Below are 14,273 nucleotides of genomic sequence, written 5' to 3'. Positions count from 1 at the left end.
TTCTTGCCTTTTAACAAGAACTTGTCAGTATATTTCTCTAAGTGTAGAAATGTGCAGATATCTTGGACGTCCCTGTATCATTGCTGCCTGTTTGTCTGACTAATGCTTATCTAGGGACAATATGTGGAGACATATCTTTTATCTTGTCTATATTAAGCTATATAAATATTACCAACATAGATGATCTACTATACTGACAAGATTTGTTTGATTAGCAAACAGGATATTTTGATATGCCACTTATAAATTCCACCGTTGATGGCTGCAGGCATCCAACATACCTGTCCAATGCATTTGTTTATTTAATTTGATTGTCACAGATGTTTCTGATTAACATGGAGGGTTTAAATAAGAAGCTGGTTCACTCACCTCCTTGTGCTCCTTGAGAAAGCGCCACTCGGGCGTGAAACGCGTAGGGTGAGATTTTTTGTTCTGTCTTGGTCCGTTTTGTGTTTTTTTTTAAGCATGTAAAGAATAAACATTTTTTTATTTTTCCCTATCCCGGTGAGTTTGTAACTTTTTCACGGGTCCGCTATCCTACCAATCGCCTGTGCTCGTGTTGTATTCTCTTCCTGATTGGAGCGACGCGCTGAGGTTTCACGGATTCATTGTATCCACTCCTGCTGCAAGACGGAACGCTGCTGGACAGCCAGCTGAACCAGCGCCGGTGTACACATGCGGTAAGAGAAACCCCATCACCGCTAAGACTGGAGGCATGGGTAAGACAGTCGGAAGCTGAACTTTGAGTTAAGGTAATTTATTTACCCTCTATGCTTTACCCTTCATGGGTTAATTGTATCTGTCATATACCCTGTACATGCTCATCTTATTCCTCCAGCATTCAACACATTTGGCAATTGCTATTTTTACATCGAATCAGAAGTGACTTAATCCTCTAAGTTGATACCCAATGACAAATTCAAAACGTAATTGTTACTGTTCTGTTGGAACATCCAGTGCTTGCCCTTGAGCTTAAACCGCTTCCTTTTTGTATACATAGCAGAGGCTCGGCTCAGGAAAAGCAGAGATTTAGGGATAGCAGAGGCTCGCAGATAGCAGAGACCCGGGAATAGCAGAGGATTGGCTCGGCGAGAGCAGAGGCTCGGGGATAGCAGAGGCTTGGCTCGGGGATAGCAGAGGCTCGGGGATAGCAGAGGCTCGGGGATAGCAGAGGCTCGGGGATAGCAGAGGCTCGGCTCGGGGATAGCAGAGGCTCGGCTCGGGGATAGCAGAGGCTCGGCTCGGGGATAGCAGAGGCTCGGGGATAGCAGAGGCTCGGCTCGGGGATAGCAGAGGCTCGGCTCGGGGATAGCAGAGGCTCGGCTCGGGGATAGCAGAGGCTCGGCTCGGGGATAGCAGAGGCTCGGCTCGGGGATAGCAGAGGCTCGGGGATAGCAGAGGCTCGGCTCGGGGATAGCAGAGGCTCGGCTCGGGGATAGCAGAGGCTCGGCTCGGGGATAGCAAAGGCTCGGCTCGGGGATAGCAGAGGCTCGGGGATAGCAGAGGCTCGGGGATAGCAGAGGCTCGGTGAGAGCAGAGGCTCGGCTCGGGGATAGCAGAGGCCCGGGGGTTGCAGAGGCTCGGCTTGGGGAGAGCAGAAGCTAAGGGATAGCAGAGGCTCGGGGATAGCAGAGGCTTGGCTCGGGGATAGCAGAGGCTTGGCTCGGGGATAGCAGAGGCTTGGCTCAGGGATAGCAGAGGCTTGGCTCGGCTTGGGGATAGCAGAGGCTTGGCTTGGGGAGAGCAGAAGCTAAGGGATAGCAGAGGCTCGAGGAGAGCGGAGGCCTAGGGAGAGCGGAAGCTTGGTGAGAGCAGAGGCTCGGTGAGAGCAGAGGCCCAGGGATAGCAGAGGCTCGGCCCGGGGAGAGCAGATGCTTGGGGTGAGTGTAGGCCCGGGGAGAGCGGAGGCTCGGCGAGAGCAGAGGCTTGGGGTGAGTGTAGGCTCGGCTCGGGGAGAGCAGAGGCTTGGGGTGAGTGTAGGCCCGGGGAAAGCGGAGGCTCGGCTCGGGGAGAGCAGAAGCTTGGTGAGAGCAGAGGCCCGGCGATAGCAGAGACTCAGCCTGGGAATAGCAAAGGCTCGGCCCGGGGAGAGCGGAAGGGAGGGGGGGTGGTGGAGTTAATCAGGATATTAGCTAAACACAAGCAGGTAACAAGCTGACCCCCATGCAGTACGGTAATATGGCTGTGTGACCGGGGTACATTGGGATCGCAATTACCAGGCAGAACACAGTGATTAATAGCTGTTAGATTATTTTGGCTGGAGCCAACAGTGAGCAACAAACACAAGACAATAACCCCACAAAACAGGGAGTTAGGGGGACATACAAATGAAAGTTGGTAATAATACTAATTGACATGGCGCAGTGTTTCTGCCACGGGGTAACAAAGGGATGAATCCACCCATCTCCAGACACTGATTGAGCCACTTGTGCTGAAGCAGGGACTGATTGAGCCACTTGTGCTGAAGCTGGGACTGATTAAGCCACCTGTGCTGAAGCTGCAATATCCTGAAAACCTGACCTGTTGGGGGGGAGGGGCTTGAGCTCCCCTGTTCTAGGTTTGTGCTGCTGTAAATCTAGTGTAGTCAGATACCCAAACATACTGTAATAAAATGTCACTTGTATTTTATACAGTTTAAAAATTGTCACTATTTGCAAGTATGAGAATCTTGAGACCTGTTATAAAAACAATGAAACTAGCATCCAAACGCCATCAACACACTAAGTCTGTCATGGCTCTTCATTGCTGCCCTTTACATGGTGTAACCCAGCTGTTTAATCCAACCTTTCAATAAATGTTCTATTATTACGTGTTACAAAATAGGTGTGTTACAGACAGGGTTCTTGTATTTTAAGTATCAAACAATATCTCACTCGTCCTGATATTGCAGATGAATTCCAGTCACGTGCAGCCTTTTAAATCAATGTTCTGTTATTTCTACGGCTCCTAACACGCTTAGAAAGTGCAGTTTGTTTCTAACACCAATCTCCTACCTTCCCAGGAAACTGTGACTTGTGATATACTGTAAATGATGCGTCTCACCTAAATGCCACAATACCCACATTATGGAGTTTATGTGCTTTATATCATCTCTTTTTAATGGCATCTTATCAACCACCATCCTAACAAATGAAGCGGGCACACAACTTACAGAGCGCTTGGATCTATGTACCGTTTTATTTATATAGAGCCCGCAGTGTACGCAGCGCTCGCCACAATTACAATACAAGGTAAGTAAAGTACAAACAATGGGGGAAAGTGCAACAGGTAAATGACAAAATAAGGCAGAGGGAGATCCTGCCCCACAGAGCTTATACGTGGCATATATGATGCAACACACACACACACACACACACACACACACACACACACACACACACACACACACACACACACACACACACTGAATCATGCTACATGCTTGTGATATCACGTTATTAGTGAGATGCTGAGATTTATTGGACAGAACATGTCAATGAGACGTGTACATAACTGTACAAATCACATTCCATCCTTCCACCCTCGGTACGTCCTCCACACACAGGGATCAATCAGACCAGCTGGCGCTGAGGCCCCTATTGGATGAAGTTCGGATGACCCAGCAGGGATCTCCTCACCCCGCTACGCAGATAAAGGGCACGGGATGCCTCTGCCTTCCATTCATGGAATTGCGCAGGCTCCTCTGTATGTCTGGTCCCCTTCTCTGTGGCCGCGCCGCGCTTTCCCACATCCCAAGCAGGACGGAGTCGTGTTAAAAATGGCATCCCTTATGCTGATGATGAATTTGTTATTCTGCTATGACTGCAAGGTAAGGGCCCCGGGTTGTGTGAGAAGAGAGAGAAGCTCAAGTATTGAAGGGGAAAACCGGTGCGCAAATCTCATCAGGACATAGAAGAAGTGAAGACACCAAATAGTGCAATATTGTCAATTACAACAATGTGGTCAATGTTGAAAGCTCTATAAAGTTTGCACTCACGTGTACAACGTGATATTAGGGCGTTGTGGTTGTTAGAAGTTACCAACTTTATTTATCCAGATACATGCTCCAGATCAACACCGATATTGTTCCACAAGAAAGGAAGGGAAATCCACATACAAAGGAGAAAAAGCAGAATAGTGTAATATTGCTTTTAATATTAAAAACACAAAGTATTCCACTTACATAAGTGTCTTTGTGGTAGGCATTCAGACCACCCTGGGTCATATGGACAGAAAATACTCTTCACAGCAACAGCATCTGCTCCACGGCCGTCACAGCATAGACTGGGCTGATTGGTGATGTCTTCCACTGTGAATGTCACCAACAAAGTTCCACTCTGTAATCCACGACTCACCCAACGCGCGTTTCTACTTAATAGTCTTCCTCACGGGCTCAGAGTGGAACTTTGTTGGTGACATTCACAGTGGAAGACATCACCAATCAGCCCAGTCTATGCTGTGACGGCCGTGGAGCAGATGCTGTTGCTGTGAAGAGTATTTTCTGTCCATATGACCCAGGGTGGTCTGAATGCCTACCACAAAGACACTAATGTAAGTGGAATACTTTGTGTTTTTAATATTAAAAGCAATATTACACTATTCTGCTTTTTCTCCTTTGTATGTGGATTTCCCTTCCTTTCTTGTGGAACAATATCGGTGTTGATCTGGAGCATGGATCTGGATAAATAAAGTTGGTAACTTCTAACAACCACAACGCCCTAATATCACGTTGTACACGTGAGTGCAAACTTTGTAGAGCTTTCAACATTGACCACATTGTTGTAATTGACAATATTGCACTATTTGGTGTCTTCACTTCTTCTATGTCCTGATGAGATTTGCGCACCGGTTTTCTTCGTCGATGCTGGCTGGATTTGGTCTGAGTCCTGAGTTGGGAGCTGCACTCTCTAAGGACAGTATACATACGGTTTATTGCTAAGTTTGTTTAAAGTGGTGTTATTTGCGCTTGTTTTTTGTATCACTATTATCAAGTATTGAAGGGGGCTGACAGGTTATGTATCCAACATCTTTATTCAGACAGTTTGTCCAAAATACAGCTGTATATTTGAGGGTCTCCCCTCATCTTTCTCAGGTTGGCAGAGTCCTGGTATTTGTGTGTATAACGTTTGTACGATACATGTGGGGGTCTCAGAAGCCTTCCGATGTGGAGAAGGAAGCCCCGGCACGCATGCTCTCTGCATCTTATACACAATTGGCTTGGTTAAATCTCATCAAATCCATTAAACCCTTCGATGCCGGTAGAGCAGTGTACATAATGCGTGGGTGAACCTCCAGCAGTGAAGGGGTTAATGGTCAATGTGATTAGGTCACTGATGTAATGAGAGTTCCTCTGAACCACCTCATTCTGCTCCCTGAGGTTAGTTACACACTCACACAAAGCGACACACCTTAATATGTTCAGCGTGGCCCTTTATTACCTGACACAAACACAAAACTTGGACCTTTTACTGGAGAGTATTGTGACTGTCTCACAGGATCTGCAGCCTTCACTCCCCGGGTAACTTGTGTCTTTAACAGAAGATTTAGGTCAGGTTTGGTTGGGCACGGGACTCTCTCCTTTACACAAGGGATGTGCACAATCTTACAGATATCTGTCTCCTGACGGGCAAGTGCTGTTCCTGGCTCTGTTGGGCCGGCTCTGATCTGGCTCCATCATTCCCTCTAGTCACGGAGATAGCTGCACAAATTCCTATACTCACCTGGAGTTACATGTTGCAGTCGGAGTGCTACCATCTGTCAGGGACACATAGGGGAAGCTCAGCTGCGGATCGGGGGCATCGCTGCCCGTCAGGGAGGGCAGCAGGACAGGGGGAACAACAAGGTTTTGTCCATGCCAGTCCACATGCCGGGGTTGGGCAGTGCCCAGGCACAGCTTCTGTTCCTGAGACTCTGTAGCGAGGAATTCAGCTCTGGTCAAAGTTTGAAGGGAACATTGGCTGTAGTTGCATGGAGAGTACAAGGATGTCTCAGTCGTGAGCTGGTCCAGGATGGGCACTGGCTGGCATCTGGGGCCACCACCAGGCATGGAAGTCAATGACTTCACTGCGCAAGGTGAAGTGGACTGAAAGTGGAGCAGCGAGGGGAACTGATGGGGCGAGTGGTGGTTCTGGAGCCCGGCTGGCAGCTCCTGGCTCTGGAGCTGTGAAATCGGTGTTGGGTGTGAAGGATAGCGTTGGAGCTGTGAGGTTGTGTGCTGGTACTGAAGTGCTGGGTCTGGATGCATATTATCTGGAAAGTACTGAGGCTGTACAGCTGTGCAATGCTCCTGGGTCGGCTGGAGCTGTGGGTTCAGATGGTACTGGCTCTGTAGGATGGGTTGATTGTTCTTATATTGGTCCAGGCTAGACTGATAGTACTGGTTCTGTGAGATGGGCTGGTGTTTATGGAATTGGTTCTGTGAGGTAGGCTGGTGGTTATGGTACTCGTTCTGTGGGGTGGGATATTGCTTCTGTGAGATGGGCTGTTGGTTCTGGTACTGTGAGATGGGCTGGTGGTTCTGTAAGAATGGGACTTGATATGGAGCATTTGGGGGGAGGATATGCAGGTTTGGTGGACATGGGATAGGTTGTTGGTGCTGGTTCTGGAAGAGGAGGTGCTGGTTTTGTTGCTGCTGAACATAGTCTGTAGGGGGGAGTCTGTGCTGCTGTGTCCACTCTCTGTCTATGACTGGGTCAGTCTGACTGCAGGTGACCTCTGACACAGATGGACAAAAGGCAGGGTGAGGGCGATTGCTCTTGTTGGGGGGTGGCATGACGTTGGAGAGATTCGAGAGGGGCTCCAATGAGTCCAGGTCTGGGAGGATGCTGTGTGTGACCTCAGGATCTTGTGACCCCAGCAAGTGAGAGGTTGTGCTATGGTGGGATTGGTCCTGATGGCTGAAGGCCATTCCTGCCCTGTTAAGGAGGATCCCTGCATCTGCACCAGTAAACAGAAGCTTATTCACAATGGCGGTCACTTCACTGCTCAGCAGGAGGTTAGATGTCAAAGGGCTCCCCATCCTAAGCGGCTCCTCCCACCCCTGCCGTCCTGACCCCTCCGCTGACTCTTCAATGTCCAGCAGGTTCCCCAGGACGGAAATTAGGCTGTTGACTTCCTGCGCCCCCCCAGGCTCGCTGGTAGCTCCCCCACTGGGGTTGGGGAACACAGGGGCTGCCTGTGACACGTACACAGACTCCCCCTGTTGCAAGATCCCGTCAAACAGGGTGTTGGGGTCTAGAGGCTTACCCTTCCTCCCCCTCTGATCGCGGGGCCCCATGCTGGGGGGTTCCAGGAAGCTGCTCTCATACAGAACTGCCTCCCCCGTGGCAAAACTGAATGGCAACTGCAGAGCACGACTCCTTAGGTGCTCTTCCCCCTCCTCATCACTGCAGGCAAGAAACGGTAAAGGACAAGAGAGATATTGTCAGGTGGGGGAGAGAGAGGGGATGAGAGAGGAAGAGGGGGAGGGAGAGGGGGAGGGAGAAGGGGAGAGAGGGACCACCGCGACGATGGGTGGGTATAGATATATACAGGTACTCACGATATGGCCTTCTGTCGGGCGATGATACAGTCTGGGCGTCCCCCCTTGTACACAAGTCGGGCATTAGCCTGAACCCAGATCCAGCCAGTCAGCTTGGTGAGCAGCCGAAATATTGTCAGACCGCTCTCCCCCGTCTTCATCACTGACACAGAGAGAGAGACGCGTCACCCACAGAAAGAGAGCGCGAGGCGCGTGTGTCCGGTACAGACGGAGACACACATCACCTGCAGGGAATGTGATGGAGAGACACACACAGGTACAAAGAGGCACCCACCTGGCTCCTCTGCCCTGCCTGTCCTCTCCCCCACGCCGTATGATACTTACTCCTCATGTGGTTGTCCGCACAGTACATCATGTCGGCCGTGTGGATAAACTGGTAGCCCGTCCCTCGCACGCACAGCTCCAACTCTGTGTATCCCAGGACCACCTTGCCCCTGCGGAGTCACAGGAGGGAGGGTACACAGAAGAGCCGGAACATGGGAGGGGGAGCAGTCAGTGCCTTGTTCCTAACTGGTCCTGCACAGGGTGGGGGCAGCATATAATGGGTACCCAGCGTTTGTCATTGCATCGTGACACTTGTCACTGCGTCCCCTTCCTCCCCCCTACACTGAACCCCCCCCCCCCCCTACAAACACTAACCTCCCTCTCTTTTTCAGGCTATTCCACCCTCCTCTCCCTGTACCGGACACTCTCCCCTACGATCACCCTGACTCTTCCCCGTCTGCACCCCCTCTCCCTGCACTGACCGGGAGTCACAGGCCAGTGGGGTGAAGTCCAGCTTGTGCTTGGTCTGGAAGAGGAAGGTCTTTGTGCGGAGCTCCAGGATTGCCGGAGGCTGGAGGGGGGAGGCAACAGCAAACAGAGCCAGCTGAGGAGGCAGCGCTGACCCGTCCGGCCCACGCCGGCTCAGACCGTGCAGCACCTGCAAACGGCCCTGGATACTGAGTGCCTGCGGGAGGGGAGACACAGGGAAGTGTGTATGGGGGAGTCATATGGAGGAATGATGGGGGTTTGGGTTATAGGCAGGAGTTATAGGGGTGTTTGGGTTATAGGCAGGAGTTATAGGGGTGTTTGGGTTATAGGCAGGAGTTATAGGGCTTTTTAGGTTTTATTTATTTATAAAATGTTGTTCCAGGAAGTAATACATTGAGAGTTACCTCTCATTTTCAAGTATGTCCCGGGCACAGAGTTAAGATGACAAATGGTTACAAATACATAGTTACATTAGGTGAACAGGGTATACATTATATACAAGACATTGCATGCACAGTTAAAGATTATATATATATATATATACAGTGCTCGACAAACCCGGTCGCCCACTCGCCAGGCGCGAACGGAAATTGGCCCGTGGCCAGCTACTTTTTCCCCCTGCTCTGCGCAAATTTTAAAAAAATTAAAAAAAAAAAATAACAAAAAATATATCCTCCTGGCTGATTGGCCAATTGGTCGTGACGCGGAATGGAGCCCTTCTCTGCAGGGGTAATGGCTTCTCCTCGCAAGCGCAGTCCGTCTCCGTCTCCTGCCCACGCTTCCCTCCTCATCCCCTCCAGTCTCCGCTCCTGTCGGGCAAGAGATGACAGCAGGGGATTTCTCCCCCCATCTCCCCCCCCTCCCTGTCCTGCTTGCCCTCCGGTTCCTCTCCTGTCCCTGTGGCTGCTCGCGCGGGGCAGGAGATGACAGCGGGCGATGTCTCCCCCCCCCTCCCTGTCCTGCTTGCCCTCCGGTTCCTCTCCTGTCCCTGTGGCTGCATGCGTGGGGCAGGAGATGACAGCGGGCGATGTCTCCCCCCCCCTCCCTGTCCTGCTTGCCCTCCGGTTCCTCTCCTGTCCCTGTGGCTGCATGCGTGGGGCAGGAGATGACAGCGGGCGATGTCTCCCCCCCCCCTCCCGTCCCGGTTGCCCTACGATCCCCGCTTTCCCCCAGTGCCCGTGGCTGCTCCCGATGCCAGCAGGGGTGTTCCCCTCGGTCCCCGTGGCTGTCTCCGCTTCCCCACCCCCCCACAAATTTAAAAAAATAAATAAATAACAAAAAAAAATATCTTCCTGGCTGATTGGCCGTGACGCGGTCGTGACGCGGAATGGAGCCCTTCTCTGCAGGGGTAAGTAATGGCTGCTCCTCGCGTGCGCGGTCCCTGTCTCCTGCTCGCGCTTCCCTTCTCATCCCCTCAGTCTCTGCTCCTGTCCCCGTGGCTGCTCGCGTGGGGCAGGAGATGACGGCAGGGGATTTCCCCCCCCAAACCTGCTTCCCCTTTGGTCTCCGCTCCTGTCCCCGTGGCTGCTCGCGCGGGGCAGGGGATTTCCCCCCCCTGTCCCGCTTGCCCTCCGGTTCCACAGAGTGTGTTTGTATGAGAGTGTGTGTGTGTGTATGTATGAGAGAGAGTGGTGTGTGTGTGTGTGTGTGTGTGTGTGTGTGTGTGTGTGTGTGTGTGTGTGTGTGTGTGTGTGTGTGTGTGTGAGAGAGAGAGAACGTGTAGGACACCAAAGGTACCCCCCACCCCACCCAGTCAGTCATCCCCCCACCCAGTCAGTCATCCCCCCACCCCACCCAGTCATCCCCCCACCCAGTCAGTCATCCCCCCATCCCACCCAGTCAGTCATCCCCCCATCCCACCCAGTCAGTCATCCCCCCACCCCACCCAGTCAGTCATACTCCCCCCCACCCAGTCAGTCATACTCCCCTCCACCCAGTCAGTCATAACCCCCCAGTCAGTCATACCCCCCCACCCAGTAAGTCATACCCCCCCCACCCAGTCAGTCATCCCCCCATCCCACCCAGTCAGTCATCCCCCCACCCCACCCAGTCAGTCATACTCCCCCCCACCCAGTCAGTCATACTCCCCTCCACCCAGTCAGTCATAACCCCCCAGTCAGTCATACCCCCCCACCCAGTAAGTCATACCCCCCCCACCCAGTCAGTCATACCCCCTCAGTCAGTCATACCCCCCACCCAGTCAGTCATACCCCCCCACCCAGTCAGTCATACCCCCCCACCCAGTCAGTCATACCCCCCCACCCAGTCAATCATACCCCCCCCACCAAGTCAAACATAATCCCCCACCCAGTTAGTCATAACCCCCCCCACCCAGTCATACCCCCCCACCCAGTCATACCCCCCCACCCAGTCATACCCCCTCCACCCAGTCAGTCATACACCCCCACCCAGTCAGTCAGTCATACCCCCCCACCCAGTCAGTCACCCCCCCCACCCAGTCAGTCATCCCACCCCCCTGCCCAGTCACCCCACCCAGTCAGACAGTCAGTAATCCCCACCCAGTCAGTCAGTAATCCCCACCCAATCACCCACCCAGTCACCCCACCCAATCACCCCCCCAGTCACCCCACCCAATCACCCACCCAGTCACCCCATCACCCCACCCAGTCACCCCATCACCCCACCCAGTCACCCCATCACCCCACCCAGTCTCCCCATCACCCCACCCAGTCACCCCATCCCCCCACAGTCACCCTCTCTCCGTCTCTCACCCTCTCTCTCTCCCTCTGTCTCTCCCTCTCTCCCTCTCTCTCTCCCTCTCTCTCTCCCTCTCACCCTCTCTCTCACCCTCTCTCGGTCTCTCTCTCACCCTCTCTCGGTCTCTCTCTCACCCTCTCTCCGTCCTCTCTCACCCTCTCTCCATCTTTCTCTCACCCTCTCTCCGTCTCTCTCTCACCCTCTCTCTGTCTCTCTCTCACCCTCTCTCTGTCTCTCTCTCACCCTCTCTCCGTCTCTCTCTCACCCTCTCTCCGTCTCTCTCTCACCCTCTCTCTCTCCCTCTGTCTCTCCCTCTCTCCCTCTCTCTCTCCCTCTCTCCGTCTCTCTCTCACCCTCTCTCTCTCTCTCTGTCTCACCCTCTCTCTGTCTCACCCTCTCTCTGTCTCACCCTCTCTCTGTCTCACCCTCTCTCTGTCTCAAAATCTGGATCTGGATATTTTATTTACCCTGTATATCTTAACTGCCCTATACTACACCGAAATAACCTATACTGCTTTCTTCCAGATCTGACTCAAGCTTCACACAGAAGACATTGGAATCCCCTGTAACCCAGAAGACAGGTAGGGAACACATCCCCTCCAATGTATAACATTGTGGGAATGAGGTACCTGGACATTGAGGGTCTGCGGATCAGGTAAGATCCCAGGTGGGATTGCTGCTTTAAACATTCTGAAGCGGGGGCATCCAGGCACTAGTTAAGGGGTGCAGGAAACTAGTCATTCACATCTGGCTTTTTTTTCTAGATTCGACATTTATACACACACATACACACACACAAAACAAGGACTAATTGTAGTATAATGTAATACAATAAATAAACTTATGTCAAAAACGAATGTTCTTACTAGAAATTTATTAAATTTATTTCATTTATGGGTTTTTTAAATGCGGGGCTGGGGGCGGGATTAGAGGCGGGGTTGGAGGCGGGACTAGAGGCGGGGTTGGGGCGGGACTAGGTGGCGAGTAGATTTTTTGGTTCGGCGAGTAGATTTTTGGGTGATTTGTCAAGCACTGTATATATATATATATATATATATACGTATGTAACAGTTACAGACCAGATTAAAATGTGAGACAGCTTTAGTTTTGAAAGGACTTAGGCTGGTGGCGGCTGTGGGAGTCTCCTGTAGATTGTTCCAGTTTTGGGGTGCACGGTAAGAGAAGGAGGAGCGGCCGGATACTTTGTTGAGCCTTGGGACCATGAACAGTCTTTTGGAGTCAGGTCTCAGATAATAAGTGCTGCATGTGGTAGGGGTGAGGAGCTTGTGCAGATAGACGGGTAGCTTGCCCAGAAAGTATTTGAAGGCAAGACAGGAGAGATGAACTTTGCGCCTAGACTCGAGTGATGACCAATCTAGTTCTTTGAGCATGTCACAGTGATGTGTGTTGTAGTTGCATTGGAGAACAAAACGGCATATTGAGTTGTAGAGGGTATTACGTTTGCTAAGGAGGGTTTGCAGTGCCGAGCCATATACTATGTCACCATAGTTGATAATTGGCATTAGCATCTGCTGTGCGATACGCTTCCTGACCAGCAGACTTAGGGAGGATTTGTTCCTGTAAAGTACACCTAGGTTGGCATAGGTTTTGGATGTCAGGGTATAAATATGTATCCAAATGTTAAATGGGAGTCAAACCATATGCCCAACTATTTCAAACTAGTAACAGGGGTTAGGATGGTATTAGAGTTGGTTCTGATCTGGAGCTCAGTCACTGGAAGCTTTAGAAATGTAGCCTTGGTCCCAAATACCATTGTTACAGTCTTGTCAGTGTTTAAAAACAGTTTGTTTTGGGAAATCCAAATTTCAAGTCTCAAAAATTCAGATTGAAGTATGTGTTCAAGGTCGGAGAGGTTAGGGCTGTGTGCATATGTCATCTGCATACATGTGTATTGAAGCTCCCTGTATGAAGATCATTGATGAACACTGAGAAGATTAGGGTTGGGTTATAGGCTGGAGTTATAGGGTGTTTGGGTTATAAGCAGGAATTATATGGGTGTTTGGGTTATAGGCAGGAGTTATAGGGGTGTTTGGGTTATAGGCAGGAGTTATAGGGGTGTTTGGTTATAGGCAGGGGTTATAGGGATGTTTGGGTTACAGGCAGGAGTTATAGGGTGTTTGGGTTATAGGCAGGAGTTATAGGGATGCTTGGGTTACAGGCAGGAGTTATAGGGGTGTTTGGGTTATAGGCAAGAATTATAGGGGAGTTTGGTTATAGGCTGGAGTTATAGGGTGTTTGGGTTATAGGCAGGAGTTATAGGGGTGTTTGGGTTACAGGCAGGAGTTATAGGGGTGTTTGGGTTACAGGCAGGGGTTATAGGGGTGTTTGGGTTATAGGCTGGAGTTATAGGGGTGTTTGGGTTATAGGCTGGAGTTATAGGGGTGTTTGGGTTACAGGCAGGAGTTATAGGGGTGTTTGGGTTATAGGCAGGAGTTATAGGGGTGTTTGGGTTATAGGCAGGAGTTATCGTAGTGTTTGGGTTATAGGCAGGAGTTATCGTAGTGTTTGGGTTATAGACAGGAGTTATAGGGGTGTTTGGGTTATAGGCAGGAGTTATAGGGGTGTTTGGGTTATAGGCAGGAGTTATAGGGGTGTTTGGGTTATGGGCAGGAGTAATAAGGATGTTTGGTTATAGGCAGGAGTTATAGGGATGTTTGGGTTACAGGCAGGAGTTATAGGGTGTTTGGGTTATAGGCAGGAGTTATAGGGATGTTTGGGTTACAGGCAGGAGTTATAGGGGTGTTTGGGTTATAGGCAAGAATTATAGGGGTGTTTGGTTATAGGCTGGAGTTATAGGGTGTTTGGGTTACAGGCAGGAGTTATAGGGGTGTTTGGGTTACAGACAGTAGTTATAGGGGTGTTTGGGTTACAGGCAGGAGTTATAGGGGTGTTTGGGTTACAGGCAGGAGTTATAGGGGTGTTTGGGTTATAGGCTGGAGTTATAGGGGTGTTTGGGTTATAGACAGGAGTTATAGGGGTGTTTGGGTTATAGGCAGGAGTTATAGGGGTGTTTGGGTTATAGGCAGGAGTTATAGGGGTGTTTGGGTTATAGGCAGGAGTTATCGTAGTGTTTGGGTTATAGACAGGAGTTATAAGGGTGTTTGGGTTATAGGCAGGAGTTATAGGGGTGTTTGGGTTATAGGCAGGAGTTATAGGGGTGTTTGGGTTATAGGGGTGTTTGGGTTATAAGCAGGAGTTATAGGGGTGTTTGGGTTATAAGCAGGAGTTATAGGGGTGTTTGGGTTATAGGCAGGAGTTATCG

General features: G+C 50.9%; 1 protein-coding gene across 1 annotated transcript in view; it reads right to left on the bottom strand.

Annotated features, from left to right (window-relative positions):
* Nucleotides 1-4,991: 4,991 nt before the first annotated feature.
* LOC142498826 (uncharacterized) overlaps nucleotides 4,992-14,273 on the bottom strand; it is a 55,528-nt gene continuing 46,246 nt past the window's right edge. The window contains exons 7-10 of the mRNA XM_075607378.1: nucleotides 8,266-8,468; nucleotides 7,844-7,953; nucleotides 7,520-7,661; nucleotides 4,992-7,364 (exon numbers count right to left, since the gene is read on the bottom strand). Of these exons, the coding sequence (XP_075463493.1) occupies nucleotides 5,696-7,364; nucleotides 7,520-7,661; nucleotides 7,844-7,953; nucleotides 8,266-8,468 (2,124 nt within the window). The 3' untranslated portion in view covers nucleotides 4,992-5,695. The remainder of the gene's footprint in view (nucleotides 7,365-7,519; nucleotides 7,662-7,843; nucleotides 7,954-8,265; nucleotides 8,469-14,273) is intronic.

Source organism: Ascaphus truei, chromosome 7 (assembly GCF_040206685.1).
Source record: "Ascaphus truei isolate aAscTru1 chromosome 7, aAscTru1.hap1, whole genome shotgun sequence".
Classification (NCBI taxonomy): Eukaryota; Metazoa; Chordata; class Amphibia; order Anura; family Ascaphidae; genus Ascaphus; species Ascaphus truei.
Note: the sequence above shows the minus strand (reverse complement) of the source record. Positions and strands in the feature narration are given on the sequence as shown.